The following is a 20,971-nucleotide window of genomic DNA, read 5'->3' as shown; positions in this document are numbered from 1 at the left end:
GGGGGGGGGGGGCACCGGGTTAATGGGGGGAAATGTCTCATAATTTCAATATACATATATATATATCTATATTCTACCGTACTCTGGAATTTCCTTGTACGTGAGATTTTTTTTTCCAAGTGCAAAAATTGTGAGGCCTTCGTCTTGTGCGCCGAGCAGCGGGGACTTAAATTCGGCGGCGCTGCTTCTGTGTTGACATGGGCGGAGGGAGGGGTACGACTACAATGTGCCGAAGCCCGTTCGGCTCTCGCACTCGCAGCTCGTAGGGATAGGGATAGGGATTAATCGGGACAGGTATGGGTATACCGAGTATCTTATCTTATCATGTTGGATGCAGCCAAGTTTAATGTATACCAATAACTATACACACGTCTGAAGAGTTTTTTTTTGATACGCAAACTCTTATTGTTAGATGCATGTATATTGCAAGATTGTTCGCAATATGTAGGATAAAAAGGAGAGGGGGTCCATAGTCATTCTGCACATGCAAGCAAGAAAGCACGCCAAGCCAAGCCAAGCAGACAGAGATAGACAGACCACAAGCGCTCACCATGACCTGTAAACTCTCTCTCCACCCTCTGCCCACTGCATGCCCACTCGCTCACTCAACGCCACATGGCCATGATAACGGGCGTTTCGCGAGGCATCACGGCAGGGCTTGGCGTTAGAGCTGGCGCGACGAGGCGCAAGAGTGCGTTGGGCGTTGGGAGCTGTAGGACCAAGCATGTACTCGTCTGCTGACGTCCATGACAGATTACACTTGTATACGTACATGTGTGGCAGAAGCAAGAGGCTGGCTAGCGGAGTAAGTGAGTGGCACGTGAGATGTCCGTAGTGAGTGGCACGTGAGATGTCCGTAGTGAGTGGCACGTGAGATGTCTGTAGTGAGTGGCGCATGTGATATCCGTAGTGAGCGGCACATGTGATATCCGTTGGCAGCGGTAGTGCGTCGAGCATTTGTGCCAGCTCATGTGCGGAAAGTCATCTGCAGTGACAAAGATAGTCGCGGCGACGCCATCAACGTCGTCGTCGTCGTCACTAGCGCGGATGTGCTATTCTCAAAAGACCAACGACTACGCGGCCCCTCTTCAACGTCCACCCGCAGCCATGGACCCGCGTCCACGGGTGCCGGCCAGAATCAGAATCAGAATCATAAACACGTCGTCGGTGGGTGGGCTCGCAAACCTGTTTCGTCAGCCCTCGCGTAGGTCTACTGTATGCGGGCATGAGCACGCGCAGGTCAGCACAGGAGTTGGGTGGGGAGCATCGTCAATGCCGTCGCACCCACACCTGGCCCCGTGCAGTCGGATATAAGTAGAGACGGGCGAGCCCGGAGAACGTGGTAGAGGGCAGCGGATTGGGGGGGGCATCGGCCATGTTGCAAAGATTGTACGGCATGGCCATGGCTCGGTGGTGAGGACGCAAAACGGGTTTCGGATCAGGGCATTTTCCCGCAAGGCTCGTGGGTTCGTTGATGCTGAGAGGGAGCGCGTCGTGGTTTGGCGGCTTTTTTCTTACTTTCTGTCTCTTTCTTATGGCTCCCGCTCGCCTGGTTGCTTGGGGCCAGGCCCATGGTGGCTGGGGCGCGGGCGAGGTGCTGCTGGACGGGGCCTTGTTTAGACGCAAATAGGTGCTATAAGTCGGATGTAGTATGAGTAGGATCCAGTGCACTATGGGTACCTGAGAGTAGTCGTGTGTCGCCGCAGTGCCGCCGTTGAAACATGCACAAGGCGGCGGGATCGCCATGGAGGACGAGGGAAGGTCGATGCCGCCACACCCGTGCAGCGGCAGCGAGGCGATAGCGCTGGCAGTCTGTTGGCCGCCTGCTCGATGGCGCATCTCAACGGCAACGGGTGGATTAGCTAATGGGCCGCCGTTGGAGGGGGAGGGGAGGGGAGGGGGGGGTTGCCGCGGAGCCTCAGCCAAGGCGCATCCTCCTCTTCTTACAGCTGTCAGCGGCAGCCACGCGGCCAGGTACACGGCACGGCCAAAAGCTTGTTATCGCACGCCCTCAGGCTCGCAGGCGGCTTGGATGGCGGCGGCGGCGGACAGAAGGCATCGGGGGCGTGAGGTGATGAGCGAGGCCGATGCATATGGGAGGTCATGCATCGGCAGTTGGACATGGCCAGTCGCCGACGGCGCGCGGGCCACCTGGTGCGAGGCGCCATACATCGTTACTCCCACTCCTCACACACTCTGGGTTTGAGACGTCGCCCCAAACGCCTCTCAAACGCCGCCCCTCTGCCCATTCGCATAGCCAGCGCGCTCGATGCATGGCCACGCTGGTTTCCTCTGGTTTCACCTCCCCTGCCCGGCCCCGTCGCGCTCTCTAGCCACGCCCGCCCGCGCTGCCCATTGGCTCGTCCGCTGGTTCGGCACGCGCTGTGGAATGGCGGTGCCGTGCGCCGTCGCAACCAGGCCATTGAAGGTGGTTCGACTTCTGCTACCGTTTCGCTTTCTTGGGGTGCCATGGCCATTGATTCTCACGTCCTGGCCAACTGATACCTTCGTATTACCCACTTGGCTGCTGGTGCCGACATGACCTGACCTGCGACCCCCTGCCCGTTGCCGCCGCCGCCCTCGTTTTTCGCCCCAACTACAACCCTCCTGGGCTTATAGACTTTTGTTTCCCCTCCTCCCTCCCAAGACTCGTCCGATTTCATGCCGGTGCTTCCTTAGCCGCGTGATCCCAACGCCTCTTTCTGCCATCTCTCTTCTCTTCTTCCGTGCGGGCACCTTTAGTGAGTCGAAGCCTTCCGCAGTGCTGTTTGCTCGTTTTTCCTTCTTTCGCGCCCGCGACTAATGCTATTGCTCGCCTCCAGATTCCCTTGGACCTTCTTTGAATTTACTATTTGCTATATTCGGCCACTTTCAGCAGGTCTGAAGCCTATCGGTCTTCCCCTCCGACAGGCGCTCTACGGTTACTGCATTCGCTCCACTCGATATTAGTCATGTCTTCTTTCACTGCCAGCCTGACGGGTCGCGAGCGCTCGAGATGGCCGCCGCTTACCCGCATGCTCATGTCTGGTGAAATGTCCGAGGAGAAGGGGCGCGAGTTGACACGGAAAGAGAAGTTTGACGTGTGGATGGTCAACGAGGGTTACCGAAGATTGTGAGTCCCGTCTCTGCAGCATGTCACAAACAACACGGCTAACCCGAGCAGCTTCGTTTTTACTTTTGCCGTTCTCCACGTTTTCGTCTTTGTCTTTGCCATGATGAACTACGGCCTCAAGGTATGCACCGCCACACTTTGCATCATCAAACCGCGCTCACACAGCCCAGGACAACCTCCTCAACGCAAGATCAGTCTTTGGTCTGACGTATCCCATTGCTCGTTCAGCTGCGCTTGTGCTCCATGTTGACGTAGCCTTTATCCTGTTCCCTGTATGCAGGAATCTCATCTCCATTGCCCGTCGTACGCCTCTCAACGACGTAATTCCCTTTGACAAGAACATCACCTTCCACAAGCTGGTCGCCTGGTCCATTGTCTTCTTCTCCTGGGTTCACACCATTGCCCATTGGAACAACCTGGCCCGCTTCTCCGCCCACAACAACCTCGGATTCATGGGTTTCATTCTCGCCAACCTCGCCACCGGTCCCGGCTGGAGTGGCTACGTCATGTTGATTTGTCTGATGGCTATTGCACTCACGGCGGCCGAAAGTCCTCGTCGTGCAAACTTTGAGCGTTTCTGGTACATGCACCACCTCTTCATCGTCTTCTTCCTGTTCTGGTCCATCCACGGTGCTTTCTGCATGATTACGCCCGACTTTGCGCCCTTTTGCGCTGGTATTGCCGTCTTCTGGGAGTACTGGATGTATGGAGGATTTGCATACTTGGGTGAGCGTATCGCCCGTGAGATCAGGGGCCGACACAAGACGTACATTTCCAAGGTTATTCAGCACCCTAGCAACGTTTGCGAAGTTCAAATCAAGAAGGAGCACACAAAGACGCGTGCTGGACAGGTATGTCAAGTCTTGTTAATATTGCTGTTTCCGCTAACAACCCTAGTACATCTTCTTGTGCTGCCCCGAAATCTCCATCTGGCAATACCATCCCTTTACCCTTACTAGCGCGCCCGAGGAAGACTACATCTCGGTTCATATTCGTATGGTCGGTAACTTTACCAAGGCCTTTGGAAAGGCGCTTGGCTGCAACCTCGACAAGAAGGGACCCAGCGAGAAGAGCGAAAAGGGCGAGTCCAGCGAAGAGATTGCTCTGCGCCAAATTCTTCCCCGTGTCTACATTGACGGACCTTTTGGTTCCGCCTCCGAAGATGTGTTCAAGTTCGAAGTTGCCGTGCTTTGCGGTGCAGGTATTGGTGTTACTCCTTTCGCCTCCATCCTCAAGAGTATCTGGTACCGCATGAACTACCCTCAAGGATCGCGCACTCGTCTGAGGAAGGTTTACTTCTTCTGGATTTGCAGAGATTTCGGCTCCTTTGAGTGGTTCCGTTCGTTGCTCCTGGCTATTGAGGCTCAAGATGTCGATGACCATATTGAGATCCACACTGTAAGTTTAACCAACCTCTCTCTTTTGCCATGGATGCTAATCCTCTTGCAGTACCTCACCGCAAAGATCAAGGCCGACGACGCAACCAACATTATGATCAACGACGCAAACGCTGAACAGGATGCCATTACTGGTCTTCGCGCCCCGACCAACTTTGGTCGTCCCAACTGGGACATGATCTTCAAGTCGATTCGTAAGATCCATGCTCCCGCCGAAGCAGGTGTCTTCTTCTGCGGTCCCAAGGGTCTTGGATCCACGCTCCACATCAAGTGCAACATGTACTCTGAGCCTGGCTTCAGTTACGTGTGGGGCAAGGAGAACTTCTAGTCGACCTGTCAAAAAAAGAGAGCACAACAAAAAAATTCGAACCATCAAAAGAAAAGAGAAGATCAAGATGTGGTGTATTGAAAGGCTACTAGGAAGAAGAAGAAGTTACGATATACCATGTTTGGTGCAGAACATTGTGAGCGAATCTTGCAATCCCACACCATTATCCGATGTACATAATTCGCTCGTCCCGGCATCTTTTTCTTGTTCCTGTCCCGTTGTCCTTTTGATCTTTTGATCTATTTTTTTCCTCCCTCCGTTTTCCTCCCCTTCCTTTCTTCCCATCCATCTCCAATAATCTAGATTCCCAGCTGCAAGCCGGCTGGGAGGCTGGTTTTCCGACACACACACACACACACACACGTCTAATGATACCAAAGCTCAAAATCTTTTTACACCATATACTTTAATGAGAGATTTTTCTTTTCCAAAACACTTGTAGTCTTGTGCATGTCAAGTATCAATTATTGTCCATTGCTATGATTCAGAATCTTAGATTACATTGAGAGATGAAGACAAAATATCACGTCATGTTTGGAATGCATATGAAATACCGAGTAAACGCTCCATGCACCTGCGGCAACCCCAAGAATTGAAGAAGAAGAAGGCAACCAAAAGCGCTCAGGAAAAACACCACCAAAAGGCACAGCACACACCCGTTTCAACACGACACCAACGAACCACGATGCGAAAAAAAAATGCTCCAGTCCCACAAATTCCTTCTGCTTCTACGGCCCACACCATCTGCTTACCCAACCCACATGTGCTTACCAAGCCGCCTCATCCCCCATCCTCTCCTCGCACATAACCCCGAAGCGCAACCCCTCAAACCCGCGGGCCAGCGTGCTGAAATTCATGCCTTGGCCCACCCAACCGTATGATCTATTGACATGGAATCACGCCACACATGCGTCCATATACGCCCCACGAGCATACGCCCACGAGCATACGCCGTCGAGCATATGCGCCCCACGCTCCACGCCAACCGCACATGGGCAAGCAAGCAAGCAAGCCAGCCAGCCAAAAAAAAAGGTAAGGGAAGGAAGCGGGCAAACGAAAGCGTATAGTAATGCTATGGTATGGCAGGGTAGCCTTAGCGACAGGGCAGGGCAGGGCAGGGCAGGACAGGGCAGGACAGGCACAGCGGACAATGGGGGACAAGGGGATTCCTTTAATTCATGCGTGTGTGGATGCGAGTATGGATGCGTGCGCCACGCCAAACAAGGGGCGAAACCGCATGTGCGGCACGCTAACGACGGAAGCCAAAGGCCAAAGGGAAAACGTGCGGCTACGTACGTACATGTATACTTGGGGGTTGCGCGTTGGCACGCTGTGTACAAGGTTGGTTGGGAGGGGGGGGGGTTACGATAGGGTGCTGCGTATGGATGGATGTATGGATCTTTGTCATAATAGAGTTTATGTTGGCCCTTGCTGCGTTGTGTTGCGTTTGGATAGACATTGTATGGTGGTGTGTGTAAGTATACATATGTGGATATGTGGATATGTGTATGTGGCTAGACTGGCTGTACCTAGTACGTAAGACGGTAATTTCCCGCAGGATTCCTTTTTTGTCTCAACATGGGCGCGCTAGCCACACGGGACGTGATGAGATGGCGATAGAGATGCTTCTGAGATAACATATGAGATGGAAGGGGGAGGGGGATTACATGACGGAATTGGTATTAGCGTGGGTCGCCCCCCCCAATGCGAGGGGGGGGGGAGATTACTTAGTTACTCTATCCAGGTCCTCGGAGACTTTTCTTTTTTTTTCTTGCTTTCTTACGTGTACATTTACTTATGTGTGTGTTACTATGTATGCATGTATGTACGTATGTATGTCGGGGCGGGCGGAGCGGTTCGGGAACCAGGGGTATCGCTGGGACCGGGACTACTGTAGGGTTGTGTGTGCTAACCCTCCCTTGTTGAGGGAGTGGGAGTTGCTTTGAGGACTCGGACGCGGACGGCGAGCAGAGGCAAAGGGGTTGGTTGGTTGGTCTAGGGCTTTTCGTTGATTTACGAAAGAAGGGGACAAGGAGGGGGTGTCGTGAGCGGATGCTGTGACGGCTGTGTTTAAGAAGGTAACGCTGGTCAAGCTTTGCGTGTCTCGGGAGCCAAGGGCTTGGGTGTGGAGCGGGGCCGATGGAGACTTGTAAGGGGAGGGGGGACAGAGCTATCACTATGCATGCGCATGTGGCATGTGTGTGGAGAGTTGTGGCTGTGGCGGGTGGGGGATCTCGGATTATCCGTATTATGGGTATTACTATTTGTCTGTGTGTAGTAAGTGTCTTGGTTGGTTGGATACGGTTTGGCATGGTGATGACGCGTGGAATCTTGCATGCAAGCTCTGTGTCTCTGTGTGTGTGGCCCGGGGAAAACGCCATGTTTAACGGGTTTCGAGCGTCTCAAGTTGGGCTATTGTATGGCTACATATGGGCTTGGGCCTGGCAGGCTTTCTTCCAGCCTTTCTGCTGCCACGCGTTCATTTCGACAAGACCTTCTATTTCTCTGGCGCCCGGAACGATGCCCTCGCCTACAGTTGCGTCGTGAGCCCCAATCACCCATACGTAAGCTTTTCGCGCAAATTCGCGCGTGCGCATCATCGTGTCGACGGCCTGCTCGGGGTTGATGTGCATGCCAGCCTTTGCATACGGAGGCCGGGCGGTGCGTTTCGGTTCTTTGAGGATATCGACGTGGTGGAAGCAATCTCCCCCGAACAGCACAAACGAGCTGTCCTGCTCCGTTGGCCCGGAAGTCGTTCGTACAAGCATCATCTGGTGGCCTGCAGAATGCCCTGGTGCGTCAACCAGGTACGCTGATCCGTCACCAAAAACGTCGTATGCCCTTTCAAAAGCACCAAGGCGTATCCATTCGGGCTTCTTCAAGCCAACTGCTGCGTATTTGCCCTCAATCATACCCTGCGCGACTTGACCTGCCCTCTCGTCTGCAGCCTCGCGGAGTACTTCATCAGGTATGTAGCTCTCTACAATCTTCCTGCTTCCATCCACAGGCAGCATGTCGCTCAGCGTAGGCGCCTTTGGATCAACCGGATAACCCGGACGCGCATATGTGCACGTTGTCGGTCCAATCCACAACTCTGCATTTTCGAATCCGCCCTTTGCTCCGTCGCCAACGTGGTCAAAATGCATGTGCGAAAATATCACAGCCTTGATCTTCTCGGGCTGCTGCTCAGGCGAGCCGTGTGCTCTGAGGACTTCCCCGGGAGACTTGGGCTCGCATTTGAAAATGGACAGCACATTGTCGCGGATAAGAGGAGGCAGGTTTTCAAGATCGCGTCGAATACCTAGGTCGAACATGTATTGTGTTCCGGTTGCCGTGTGCTCAATGAGAAAGGCATAGTTTGGGGCATGGAATGTTTTGCGCTTTCCATCTGATGGTTTGGACTCGGAGGGGTCTTGAGGCTGGTCGCATCCCGGGAGCATGACGAGGTCGTAGGGGATATGGATACCGCCGGCTTGGATGAGATGCACTTTGCATGTTGCGGATGAGGGCGGTATAGGGTGCCAGGTGAGGTCTGAAGCTGTTTCTGTCATTTTGCTATTCTGGATTGTGAGCAGTTTGAGTTTTGAAGGTTAGGCTTTATTGATATAAGTATGATCTGACGGCGTTGATGCAGATGCGAAGACGACTGCATCTGTAGGCCGGTGCATGACGTCACACTCGCTGCTTAGCAATTCTAGTAAAAATAGTCTGGTCTTACGTGGGAATAGGCATTGGTCTGGATTTGATTGTCATCGGTACATCCAACTGCACAGACGGCACGCGTTGCATTGTCGCTTATACGCATCGGTATCTCTCTTACACAGATCTCTAGATCAAGACCTTCACAATCCAATCACCCAGGGGTCTAGTCGTCCCACAGTTTTACATCAGACCAGACTTCCTTCCGATACATGGCAAGAGCAAGCGTTATCTGACTTACCAGCAAGCAAAAAGGCTACGTCGCACACCCATCTAAAGCCTCAACAGTATTTTTATATGCAATGCTAAAAAGAAGTGATATTTCAAGTCTCTCAAGTATGGAAAAAGGGCGCTAACTTCTTTGATTATAGCACTATCTCTATCGAGCTTAGGTAGCACAACCCTAAGACAACCTTGGCCTACTGGCTTACATATAGTCAAATAACACCGCCCCGCCTCCACGAAAGAAATCGAACAGCTTTTAACTGTATTTAGGCCAGTATTGTTCGATTTCTTTTGTGGAGGCCGTGACCTGGCTATCACAACCGGAAGAAAGAAGGAACAAAGGGGAGGATGCATATTACCTACTACAGACTAGCTTAACGCGCTAGCACTTGCTCCTCCTTCCCAAGTCCTTTGCGGCCACCTCACATCAATTCACCGTCCGTTGGGAAGTATCAGCATTTTTTTTGGAATTATTCTTGCGTCGCTGTACTACTGACATTGATCTCACACAGTCGCCATGTCTGATCATGAGGATGAGGATGCGCCGCTGGACGTTGGAATGTTTGTGGATGGTATGAGGGCCCGGTTCCACGAAAGATTGGCAGATATGTCAGTGGAAGAGCGGGCTAAACGCGTCGTGTTTGACGGTTGGATGATAAACCGTGCTCCTGAGTACCCGATGCCTAATTGCGAACCAGTCCAGAAAGTGCATTGCCCTCAGGCGGCTCCAGGACAACGGCTTCTTCTCGACGGTCTCTACACCGACGTGCTTTCCGTCATCATCGACTGGATTTGCGCTGAAAAGGAGGCCAGCCACAGCTACAGCGTAACACGGGCAAACCATGGTTTCCGCAAGAAAGGAGGTACTTTGTTCTGTCTCTCGTTGGTAAACAAACGCATGCGGTCACTATGTATTTCGAAGCTGTTTGAAAAGGTGTTCCGCTACACCGCCTCAATGGGAGAGCTCAATCGTCGTCTGCGGGACATTGAAGGCAACCCGCTTCTTCCGTCGCTTCCTAGTGTTTTGAGGGCCATCAAGTGAGTACTAGGCACATCGATTCCTTAGGCTACCTGTTGACGAGAGGACGCAGAGTCTGCGATATTGTCACCACGTCTCGCGGCAAGAACACGCGGTGCCGAACTCGACTAGCAAGGACACTCCCGAAAATGGAGTGCCTCACTGAGCTCTCCATTACCCACCGAAAAGACGTTGACATATCTGGTCTTTCAGCGACGTTTGACCGCAAGTCTGTTTGCCTGGAGTCAGTGAAGCGGCTGCGCATCTTGTCGAATGGTAGCTGGGACTTCTTGATCCGCGCGTGTCCGAATGTCAAGACCCTGGGCTTGGGGTTCAACCTCGGCCATGACGATATCATGGAAGCTGCGCAAGACCTGAAGCACCTCAAGCATTTGGAAATATGCTGCCACGCATGGGACGTTGCTGGCATCAACAGGCTGCGCTCCTTCGTGCCAAAAATCCAGAGTCTGGTTATGAGAGGTGCCCTTGATCCACACCAACATGCTAGCGTAAGTTGAATGAAGACATGACTGCATCTCCATGGACAACTAACTCATCACCCTCTTTTTTTTCTCTTGTAGGACTTCGCCATTGCTTTGAACCATTTCGAACACCTCCGCGACATTGCAATAACGACGTTGTGCCACGTCAGTGACGAGGACTTGGAATCCCAGTTTTCCGACGACGACTCCGGCACGGACAGCATCATCGCGCTGCTAGAAATAGGCGTCGCGAATTTCGAAGATGAGAGCCTGGTGAGAGACGAGTTTTACGAGCACTGGTCCCACATGCGCTGTCTCTACATAGTGGACGACAAGGCAAGGCGCCAGCCACACGAGCCAGGTGAAAAACCGTTCTGGTATCCCGACGACGAGACGATAACTGGCGAAGACGCCGTTTTCGGCGTCGAAAAGCTCTCTTACGACCGCGAGGGCTTTCTCGACTTGTTCTCGTTTCCGAGACCAGTGTCTTATTGCGATGAGGCTTATGATCCGCCGTTTTACAGGCCCATGTCCCGCCACGAGCGGGAAGACAAGGTGAGCTTCGGTTTGCAGAAAATGCCTTGTTGCAAATTGCTAATGGAAGCAGAAGCAGGAAAAGCGCCGGTACACGTCTGTCAAGATACGCGCGTCTCATTTGGATCTATGGGACTGAGGCTTCCACGACCGTCTGTCGGGATACTCACCTCACCTCAACCCCCCTGGTGCTAAAAATTGATAATTGCTTCTTTAATATCGCAGCCGTTAGGACAAGGGCGAGCACAGTCGAGACTTGGTCAAGAAACCCGATAATTCTCATTGTATCAATAACGCTGACCATGTATCACCTCAATCGAGGCGGAATGCTACTACACTCGACGCAACAAACGTACTCCCATCTTGCGTGCCGTATATAAATCCAAAACAAAGCCAAAAAAAATAACAGCAGGGTATATACACCTGACATTGCGAAAATGATGCCCATGGATGGATCAAGAAAGAGGAAAATATTTCTACTTGATCAAGACGGGCGACGCCTTGCCTGCCGCCTCGGCAGCCTTATTTGCGAGTTTCTGCAGCTTCTGGGCGCGCATCTGGCGGAAGTAGCGGAAAAGGAGGATAAAAGAGAGCTCGATGCGCTCCTTGGTCATCATGAGGAAACCCTGGACAAGCAGACCCTTGAGGATCTGAGGGCCGATGCCCTTGAAAAGGGCCATGGGGCCTTCGTGCTCAATAATGTATTGCATGACTTCTGTAAAGGATTTGAAGGGCTTGCCGTTCCTGGCCGACGGGGGTTTTGACTGCAGGCCGACTTTGGCGACAATGAGGGGCTGGGTTGCGATTGTTGCGAGCGTCTTGGAAAGCGAGCCGAGGACTGTAATGTGTTAGATTGTGGCCTTTTATTTGGATAAAGACAAAGCGGAGAAGACTTACGGAATGCCTCCAGGGGCTTCAATGTCTTCTTTCCTGGGTACATGACTTCGCGCAGCCGTTGGTAAGCACCATATGTGATGGAGGGGTTGATGACCAGGACCAAACTCGCCCTCAGTCCGCGCCAGAGACCTGTCCAGCCATCCTCGCCATTGACTACGTCCATGGCAGTGGCAATCATGCCCTTGCGCTCTGCCTTGCTCATGGTCTGCTGTCTCGTTGTCACCACGGCAACAGGGATGGTGAAGAGCTGAGCGAGGGCACCGGCTACGGCACCAAGAGAGAGCTCGATTGCGGTGCCGGGCGAGGATTGGAGGGAACGGTTGGCCATGTACAGACTGCGGACAATGGTATACCAGTAAAAGTAGGCGAAATTGGTCGAGGCGACGCCAAGTAGCGAGCCTCCTATGCCGGCGTACAGACCAGACAGGCCCTCCTGGGCAAACACCTTCTGTAGCGCGTCGAGCGCGCCATCGTAGTGCTCTTCGTCGGGGGGATTGGCACCGCTGGCAGTCGAGGAGTGCTTCACCTGGACTTGTAACCGCGTCTTGATCCTGGCGGTGGGTTAGCATGGCGAGCGTAAGACGGCACGTGGGCCAACGGCAGTGAGACGCACAAGTCCAATGGGTAGACGAGAGTGTTTGCGATAACAGCGCCTGCAGCACCGGCAACAGCATAACCCCATGGCGGTAGGGTCTCTACCTTGGACTGTCCTGCCATGGCGGGTCTCGTGGAAAGCGGTCGCTGTGGGAAAATGGGACTCGGGTATTGCGACGAGCAGGCAAGGCAAGGCAGGCGGCGGCGGCGGCGAGGGGTTCTGGTGTGTGGTAGCAAGGTGCGTGGCACTATCTCATGACAGAGAAGGCGGCGAGAAAAGTCAAGATAGCAGCATCGGAGGTTTCGAAAAAAGCGGGCAGGGGACGTTGGTGACGTTCCGCAACGCGATAGCGCGGTCGCATGCATGGCATCCTTCTTCCGAGGTTGCAGAGGCCGAGGTTCAACGCTCGGTCGGCCGTATGACGACACGCGATAGGCCCGTAAGCCCTCTGTCCAACGTGACTTATCCGTGGGCCCGCAGGCGATTCCCGGTCCTGTTGCTACATGCTGCGGATACTGGGCCGGCCTTGGTGGTGGTGAGCAGGAGTGAAGCACAGGGAGAAGCCGTTGGTTCGCGTGCCTGCTTTGCCGTGGATCCAGGCAATCACAGTGCTTGACCTCGACGGGCAGGCGCGACCGTCGTTTGGGCAGGAGCGTGCGTCGCGCTAAAAGTTGCTGAAGCCGCAACCCCAGACGGCGCTCAGCACATCTACATCTGGCCGGGCTCCACTCTAACCTCAACCCACCGTGGCCGCCGTGCTCTTGCTATGGCCCGCCACAACTAGTCGTGCCGTCTGCATGCCGTTCCTGTCCAGTATCCGTCCTGCTATCCCCTGCTCCCTTGGCTGTCGTTCGCCATGGCAGACCGAGCCAGTCAGCTCGAGGCTTACAAAGCGACTGCAAGCGTAGGTGCCATCGCAGCCAGACTGCTCACTGAGCCTTCAATGGTGCCCCATACTGATCGGAACTCTAGGACTGCCGCTCTCGCGTGGAAGCGGCTGCGACCAAAGACGAGGCGCTGAGCTTGGCCATCAGCGCAGCCGAGAATCTCATCAAGGCGCTCAAGTTGGCCTCGAGCCCAGATGAGAGAAAGCAGCTCAAGACGCAGTGCGGCGAGGTCATGAATGTGGCCGATCGCATCAAGAAGACTGCAATTTGGACGCCGGCCATCAAACCACAGCCGAGTGGCTCGACAAACGAGCACATTGGCCAGTGGGCCGCACAAGTCGCTTCAAGTGCAGACCCATCTTCAGTGCCTTACGAAGACACCGCTTCGCAGTCAGGCTCGTTGCGCGATGGCATTTCCTCTAGCTCGGCACCTAGTTACCAGGCCTATGCAACACCAGGTAAATATTCTTCTTCTTCAGCTCCGGCATTTACTGCACACGCAAGTCACTTGTCGGCAGAATCTTCCATTCAGGGGTCTGGTGACAGCACTTTGCTGTGCAATGACAGCGTCTCAATCAATAAACCAGGTGCATTCACTAATACATCACACGAAGATAGCTTCGATAACAGACCCAGCAAAGGCCCTATCGTTAACGACACATCTCGGCCGAGTGTGAGGTCATCCCCAGAACCCTATCCTTCCAACACATATTCCCAGTCAAAATTACCCAGCAAAAGTGAACCAGCGCCATCGAATGCCCCCCAGACCCAGATATATAGACTTCGCGAGCCTATATCAAGCAGGAAATTGCCTCCCAGGGAGAGCATCATCCTGTTGAAGTCATCTCGGGTCAATGGATTCAAGTTTCCGCCCTGGGACAAGAACCCATCCGCAGACGAGTTTGCCCTACGCAAAGGCGACGCCCACTTCGAGTGAGTAACATGCGCTTGAAAAGGGGCTGATCCATTCTGACCAACGTAGGGATCCGTGCTATCTTACTCTTTCCCCATACCAGCAACAATTCTTCAAGGACTGGTTGCCGGCCCAAGAAGCTCTACCGCCTCCTTTGTTCAACCCCGAAAGCAGGGAAGATACCGGTCCGGTAATGTCTAGTTCGAGGCCTCTCGATCTCGTACAAGATGCGGCTACAGACTGCTCAGTGGTTACGAGCCTATGCGCTGGTATCGCTCGCGCAGAACGCGGGCACGAACAGGTTGGTCCTTTATCCGCTAAACAGCTTCGATGTTGACAATGCTAGATACTCACGAACAAAATATACCCATTTGACAAGAATCTTGGAAGACCAGTGCGCTCTGCGAATGGCAAATACGTTGTACGCCTCAATTTCAATGGTTGTTGGAGAAAGGTGGTCATCGATGACCGGCTGCCTGTGTCTAGCACGCACCGACTGCTTCATGTCATTGATCGCCGCAATCCGGCTTTGCTGTGGCCACCACTTCTCGAGAAAGCCTATCTCAAAGTCCGCGGAGGATATGACTTCCCGGGTAGTAACTCATGTGGCGATCTGTGGGCGTTGACCGGTTGGATACCAGAACAAGTCTTCTTGCAGGAGTAGGTCACCATGGATCTGCACGGGTCCTCAGTATACTAACGTTTAGCAGGTCAGACACTGTTCCGGACGAGATATGGAAGCGCATCTACAACGCCTTCATGTATGGGGATGTTCTCGTTACTGCAGGCACAGGCAAGATGTCTCGTAAACAAGAGCGCGAGCTTGGTCTTGAGGGCCAGCACAGCTATGTTGTACTGGATATGAAGGAGACGGGCCAAGACCGGCTATTGCTTGTGAAGAACCCATGGGTAGAGGGCAAGGGGTGGCGGGGGCCTCGTCCACCTGCTGCGGTGGCCATGGACAAGTCCATATCCCACGGAGAGACTAACAACGGCGTGGAAATCTATCACCGGGATAGTATTCCGACTGAAGATCGACCATACCCAACGACATTCTGGATAGGGCTTGAGCAAGCCATACAGCATTTTGAGAGTCTGTATCTGAACTGGAATCCGGGACTCTTTGGTTATCGACAAGACATTCATTTTGAATGGGATGTCAGCATCCCGTCGCCGGATGGATGCATTGTCAAGCACCCACAGTTTGCTTTTACGTCCAAAGGGGGTGGACCTGTCTGGTTCCTCTTGAGTCGTCATTTCCGGGACGTGCCAGAGACTACCAAGGAAGAGTCGGATACATTCAATGACGGGAGCGTCCGGCCAGACAGTCAGGTCAGCTCCAACGGGGACGCACCGAAAGGCTACATGAGCATATACATGTGTACCGGAAACGGGGAGCGGCTTTATATGAAGGACACGTACCTTGAGTCGAGCGACTACGTTACAACACCGCAATGCCTCCTCCGGGGCGAGACGGATGCCAAGACAACATACACTGTGATTATTGACCAGGATGATCTGCCACCGTCGACGTATTCATTTTCCTTGTCGGCATTTGCCAACACGCCCATTACGCTTGAGCCAGCGAGGCCACGGTTTCCGTTACAGAAGATTGAAGAGGGAGCATGGACGAGACAGACGGCTGGGGGCAGGACCGACTCGCCGAATTACTTTGACAACCCTCAGTATTCGTTGCATGTCAGCCAAGGCGGATCACTGGCGGTGCTGCTGACGAGTACAAATCACGAGCATCCGCTGCATGTCAAGATTGCGCTGGGACACGGGAAGAGGCTGTATCGGCTACAGAGCCGCGACGTGATGGCGGACTCTGGGGACCACCGCAGCGGATGTGTATTTGCAGAGATCAAGGACCTTCAGGCTGGGCAGTACACGGTCATTTGCTCACTTTTCGAGGCCGGGCTGACGGGGGACTATACGCTGCGAATTGATAGCACGAGTGAGATGGATTTGAAACCGATTCCGCGTGACGGAGCGGGATTGCTGTCGATGAAACTGGCGCCGGCATGCTTTGGGGCGGATGTGCACAAGGTGGCAGCGCCACTGCAGCCGTATCGGCTGGCGTCATACACGATCATTGCGCGCTTCTCCAAGGCGATGAGCCCTCGTGGGATGACGGATTTGGGCAAGCTAGCGCGCAGCCCGCTGCGGCTCAGCGTTGAACTGGGACGGGGTCCAGAGCGCAAATTCATAGTGGCTAGCGAGCAGGGGGAGTATGCGGATTCTGCCACGGTTCGGTCCGAAAGCGTCAACATTGATCCGAAGCTCAGCAGGCAGGGGGATATCTGGCTTGTTCTGGACAGGCTGTCGGGGCCTAGGGGGCCCGTCGAGGAGTGGTACGAGGTGGAGATGTACATGGACACGCCCAAGGCATGCGAGATTGGGGTTTGGCGCAACTGGGACGATTGAGGCGGTGACTCTGCACAGGCGTTGCAGGCGGATGATCATTTGCCTTGTCGATCATAGCGATCAGGCCTTGGGTGGTGTGCGCGGTGTAGGGGCACATGGGGGGGGGGGGCAGCACAGGCACCGGATGTTGGGTTTGGGATGGCGGGGGTCAGTGGGAAGGCAACGTGGAGGGTAATGTCGCAGGCGCCTCATGCAAGCGGGACGACGCCACAGCATGGTGAAACATGGTAGAGACTCGTGGGCGGCCAGCCTGGATCCAATCAAGGGCGGCACGATCTGACAATGCATGTTCCTATTGCGTGTTTCGCCTTGCAGCAGATGCACATGACGGGGCTGGAGGCGACGATAACGGCACGCTAGTAGGGCAGCTGCAGCTGGTAGTAGCGATGGAGGCCACGGGCGGCGGCAGTGGAAGAAGAGGCCATGCGTGAGGAGGGAGCGCGTGGTGTAGATGGTGTAGACAAAGCGTGATGGTGGTGATGGTGGTGGTGGTGGTAGTGGTGGTGGTGGTGTAGACTGTGGCTGGCCGGGCCCCATTCCCTCGCATGCCATTCCCTCGCCCGCTTACCCCGCCGAGCAAGGTTCACGGCCATCGGCAGCGCTACGTCAGTACTTCCGCGCGCGCTAGCACCCAGACCATGCACCGAAAAGCGCACCGCCTCTACATCGACTTGACGCCATCACCGACTCTTCTCCACATCCCCGTCTATCCTCCTACTGCCCGCCCTCCCCATCTGCCCTGCGACTCCCCTCGTCGTCCTCCATGGCCGACCTTGCCCCCGACCACGCCCACGCCGCCTCGGCTCCCGTGTCGACGCTCAACTCGGCCAATAATTCACGCGCCGCCACGCCTGCCAGCGTCGGCGCTGAGAAGGCGCCCGATGACAGCTCCAAGTTCAAGACCTTCTTGGGCATCCTGAGGAGGTAACGTTGCACCGCCTTGCTCCACATCCGCACGCCCAGAGAGCCGCCTGCTGAGACGGCGGCAGCACCGCCAGGCTTGGACACACAGAGGCTAACAGGCGCTTCGTCTCGCAGGTTCATTGGCGTCTCCGACCTCGCTGCCGTTCGATTCTCGCTGCCTGCACAACTCCTCGAGCCGCGACCAAACCTGGGTACGTTGAAGCGATGCCGCCTCGCGACAGTGGCAACAAGACGCGCTACGACGCCCTCTGACACATCGCAGAGTACTGGCACTATCTGGACAGGCCCGATACCTTTATCAGGTCAGTACAGCCGCCGCCTACATGCGAGGCGAGACGACTGACTTGCGCAGCATCGGAGACTCGGACGACGATCTTGGGCGCATGCTGGGATGCCTGCGCTTCTGGTTCACAAAGGACTTGGTAGGCTGCCTGTACAAACCTCCACGACACGTCTAATATGGGCACAGAAATACGTCAAGGGCAAGCCATGCAAGCCCTACAACTCGACTCTGGGCGAGTTCTTCAGGGTATGCATCCTCACGGAAAAGCATGGGCTGCTTGCTGACCTGCGTAGTGTAACTGGAAAATCGAAGACACGCATCCGACCCTCAAGACGCCCACATCGGCACCATCGAGCGCCGCCAGCAGCACCAAAGGCAACGGAAAGACAGTAACGGTCTCCTACCTCACCGAGCAGACATCGCACCACCCCCCTGTTTCAGCCTTCTACGTCGACTGCCCCGAGAAGGGCATTAGTGCACGAGGCTACGATCAGCTAAGCGCCAAGTTTACCGGCACCAGCGTGCGTGTCGTGGCCGGAGCTCACAATTTGGGAATCTTCATCACCCTGAAGAACCGCGATAACGAAGAATACCAACTCACACACCCAGCAGCTTACCTGGGAGGCATACTACGGGGTATGTACTAGCGCCCACTAGTTGGGCACATGGCTGACTAAACAGGCTCCCTCAACGTGTCTGTTGCCGATAGTTGCTACATCACCTGTCCAAAGACTGGACTAAAGGTCATTCTCGAGTACCAGGAGGAGGGCTGGCTCGGTCGGACGCAGAACAAAGTCAATGGAGTCATCTTCAAGTATGACCCCAAGAACGACACCATAACCAAGATCAAGGATGTTTCAGACAAAGACGTCCTGGGACGGATAGAAGGAAGTTGGCAAGATAAGGTGTACTACACCCTCGGTAGCAAGCCCTTTTCCAAAGTTTCTGTAAGTACTCTCGAACCCTGTTTGGTTGTCACTCTAACAATTGGCAGGAAAAGAACCTCATCATCGACCTCAACCCGCTCGATCCCGTCCCCAAGATTATCCCGCCGATCGAGAAGCAGCTCCCCAACGAGTCTCTGAAATTCTGGGAGAGCGTAACAAATGCCATAGTAGGCAAACAATACAGCATGGCCACCACACTAAAGACGGAGATTGAAGAGAAGCAACGGGCAAAGGCTGCCGAACGCAAGGCTGCCGACAAGGAGTGGCAGCCGCGATTCTTCACCGGAGCCGTCACTCCCATCGGTAGACCGGATCTTACCAAGGACGGCGAAGAGGCGCTCAAGGGACTCCATGAGGAAAACTATGAGCTACCTCCGAGCCAAGAATACGGTGCTTTCTAAACCACGTGCGCAAGAAAGCGTGTACCAACGCATTTGGGCGCGGCGAGCGCGAACTGGACCTTCATACGACATCCGCTACTTTATTTAACATGGCCGAGGACGAACAAGCCACCTTCGTTTGGCATTTGACCCAACATATCGAGAACGTTCTTTGTTGATTAGAGAGGAGCATGATTTTGTTCGATGGCGTTCAGTACATATGTACCTGGGGGAGTTTGAGATAATGTGTCTTTTGTCACGATTATTCATGAATAGATATCTAGACTGCCTGCCTGATGGCTTTGCCGTCATGCCCCTGAATGGGTGCTTAACCAAGAAACAGTACCAAAGCAGCAATTTTCCACAAGCAACTCTAGATTCCGTGCACTAGGATTACAAGTGTCTAGTGAATTTGATTGATGGTGAGAATTCATAGCCCTACCGTCTCTATTAATTACTCCCCAACTCTACTCTATCCCCCTTCTCATCTCTTCCACCTCCCGCCTCTTCCTACTCTCTCAACACCCAATCTCAACCCCAACATCATCAATCTCCACACTCCACCCCCCATCCGTCACCCCTTTCCCAACCACACTAACCACAACCGTATGCCCAACTCCCTCCCCAGCACCCTCCCCAACCCTCACCTTCTTCGCGCCCTCACCCCCTCCCACCCTCACCCATCCATCCGTCTCGCCCACCCAAACCGGGCCCGCACAACTCTCAGCATCCAAAAAAAGCTCTACCCGCGTCTCCCCGCTCGCCCGCCGACTCTTAATCCACGCCGAGCACCCGGCCGTCGCGCCCGCCGCAATCTCAAGATACGACTGCGACACCGCTAGTGCGGATTGGATGTCGGCGCTCCCGTTGCAGTGCGCCGTGTAGCGTGCGGATCCCGTGTGCCCACCTGGAGATGCGGTCGAGATGCCGCGGGTGGAGAAGGAGCCGCTGGCGAGCGAGAGCCAGGGGGTTAGGGTTCCGGATTCGAAGGACGGGTTGGAGAGGATGTTTGTGCATGTCGCGGTGTTGGTGGCGGTGTTGGTGGCGGTGTTGGGAGATGGAGATGGAGATGCGGTTGTGAGGGCGAGGAGGGGGAGACAGTGGAGGAGCATGTGGAGGAGGTGTGGAGATTTCTTCTGTGCCATTTTTTTATTTGCTGTTGTTTTGGTGTTGTTTGTTGTAGCTCTGATAGATTTCCCAGTCCTTCTTTTTTTTTGGGGGTATGTTCTGTGCGGATTGAGTTTGAGTTTAAGTTTCGAGTTGTACCCGATATTTGCTTTCCAAAACGAAGAAGAAGAATCAGTCGAGTAATCTCAGGAAATCAAATATGTGGTTATTCTGAGCAAAGTCGGTGTAAGACGGGGGGTTCTTTTTTTTTCAGCTGTCGTTGTGGTGGTGGTGGTTTTGGTGGTTTAGCCGAGTCTGCTGACGCCGTCAGGTGCAGTGTGAAACTGACGTTTGCGTTTGTGAACGCTGTCAGCTTCTTCTCTTTCACCTTTTCTCTCTCTCTCTCTCTCTCTTTTCTCGCTAGACTGCGACTGATGCTTGCGTCCAGGGATCCAGCTGACCCGGGTGTCGTGTCGGATGGATGTATGTATGTGTGTGGGTGTATGACGCGAGACGGGACGCAAGGGTTGTGATTAAGGTTCGTGTGGTGTAAAGTTGTAGTGTAGTGTGGTTTGTGTTGTGTTGTTATGAGTGTAGTCGGGGAAACGAGTCTCGTTGGATGTATTGGAGATTTCAGTCTCGAGGGAGAAAGAGAGTGAGTGAGTGAGCCGTTCGTTTGTTAGCCGTTCGTTTTGTTCGTCGTACTACACCCAGGTTGGTGAAGGCTCGTTTGTTTGTTTTAGTTTCTGGTTACTGGCTAGCCTCCTTGATCTCGCCCGTACTTTATGTAGATAAACCTGTTTAGTTCATGTCACC

The 20,971-nt window shown here is 54.1% G+C and overlaps 7 protein-coding genes across 7 annotated transcripts; 4 read left to right on the top strand and 3 right to left on the bottom strand.

Moving 5' to 3' along the window:
• Positions 1–2,951: 2,951 nt before the first annotated feature.
• On the top strand, positions 2,952–4,837 carry SETTUDRAFT_37514 (uncharacterized protein; the record flags this gene model as incomplete). The annotated part of the gene is made up of 5 exons (XM_008024292.1): positions 2,952–3,112; positions 3,164–3,233; positions 3,283–3,963; positions 4,010–4,510; positions 4,562–4,837. The coding sequence occupies 5 exons, from the start codon at positions 2,952–2,954 to the stop codon at positions 4,835–4,837; spliced, it is 1,689 nt and encodes a 562-aa protein (XP_008022483.1).
• Positions 4,838–7,260: 2,423 nt separating this feature from the next.
• Positions 7,261–8,388, bottom strand: SETTUDRAFT_104203 (uncharacterized protein; the record flags this gene model as incomplete). Its single annotated transcript, XM_008024577.1, has 1 exon — positions 7,261–8,388. The coding sequence occupies one exon, from the start codon at positions 8,386–8,388 to the stop codon at positions 7,261–7,263; it is 1,128 nt and encodes a 375-aa protein (XP_008022768.1).
• A 1,025-nt stretch (positions 8,389–9,413) lies between these two features.
• On the top strand, positions 9,414–10,934 carry SETTUDRAFT_159420 (uncharacterized protein; the record flags this gene model as incomplete). The annotated part of the gene is made up of 4 exons (XM_008024576.1): positions 9,414–9,799; positions 9,853–10,288; positions 10,361–10,816; positions 10,875–10,934. 4 exons carry the CDS (start codon positions 9,414–9,416, stop codon positions 10,932–10,934), a joined length of 1,338 nt encoding a protein of 445 aa, XP_008022767.1.
• A 169-nt stretch (positions 10,935–11,103) lies between these two features.
• SETTUDRAFT_147084 (uncharacterized protein) lies at positions 11,104–12,564 on the bottom strand. Its single transcript, XM_008024575.1, has 3 exons — positions 12,306–12,564; positions 11,693–12,243; positions 11,104–11,633 (listed from the first exon to the last, which is right to left on the bottom strand). The coding sequence occupies exons 1-3, from the start codon at positions 12,407–12,409 to the stop codon at positions 11,272–11,274; spliced, it is 1,017 nt and encodes a 338-aa protein (XP_008022766.1). The 5' UTR covers positions 12,410–12,564; the 3' UTR covers positions 11,104–11,271.
• Positions 12,565–13,143: 579 nt separating this feature from the next.
• Positions 13,144–16,514, top strand: SETTUDRAFT_159418 (uncharacterized protein; the record flags this gene model as incomplete). Its single annotated transcript, XM_008024574.1, has 6 exons — positions 13,144–13,191; positions 13,260–13,891; positions 13,913–14,107; positions 14,157–14,388; positions 14,434–14,747; positions 14,798–16,514. The coding sequence occupies 6 exons, from the start codon at positions 13,144–13,146 to the stop codon at positions 16,512–16,514; spliced, it is 3,138 nt and encodes a 1,045-aa protein (XP_008022765.1).
• Positions 16,515–17,228: 714 nt separating this feature from the next.
• Positions 17,229–19,413, top strand: SETTUDRAFT_167593 (uncharacterized protein). Its single transcript, XM_008024573.1, has 8 exons — positions 17,229–17,438; positions 17,553–17,629; positions 17,701–17,740; positions 17,791–17,860; positions 17,908–17,967; positions 18,015–18,357; positions 18,403–18,668; positions 18,716–19,413. The coding sequence occupies exons 1-8, from the start codon at positions 17,278–17,280 to the stop codon at positions 19,067–19,069; spliced, it is 1,371 nt and encodes a 456-aa protein (XP_008022764.1). The 5' UTR covers positions 17,229–17,277; the 3' UTR covers positions 19,070–19,413.
• Positions 19,414–19,456: 43 nt separating this feature from the next.
• Positions 19,457–20,193, bottom strand: SETTUDRAFT_183172 (uncharacterized protein; the record flags this gene model as incomplete). Its single annotated transcript, XM_008024572.1, has 1 exon — positions 19,457–20,193. One exon carries the CDS (start codon positions 20,191–20,193, stop codon positions 19,567–19,569), a length of 627 nt encoding a protein of 208 aa, XP_008022763.1. The 3' UTR covers positions 19,457–19,566.
• Between the last annotated feature and the right edge of the window lie 778 nt (positions 20,194–20,971).

The sequence above is a fragment of the Exserohilum turcica genome, assembly GCF_000359705.1.
Source record: "Exserohilum turcica Et28A unplaced genomic scaffold SETTUscaffold_12, whole genome shotgun sequence".
NCBI lineage: Eukaryota > Fungi > Ascomycota > Dothideomycetes > Pleosporales > Pleosporaceae > Exserohilum > Exserohilum turcicum.
The sequence above is the reverse complement of the archived record's forward strand: the minus strand, read 5'-3'. Positions and strand labels throughout refer to the sequence as shown.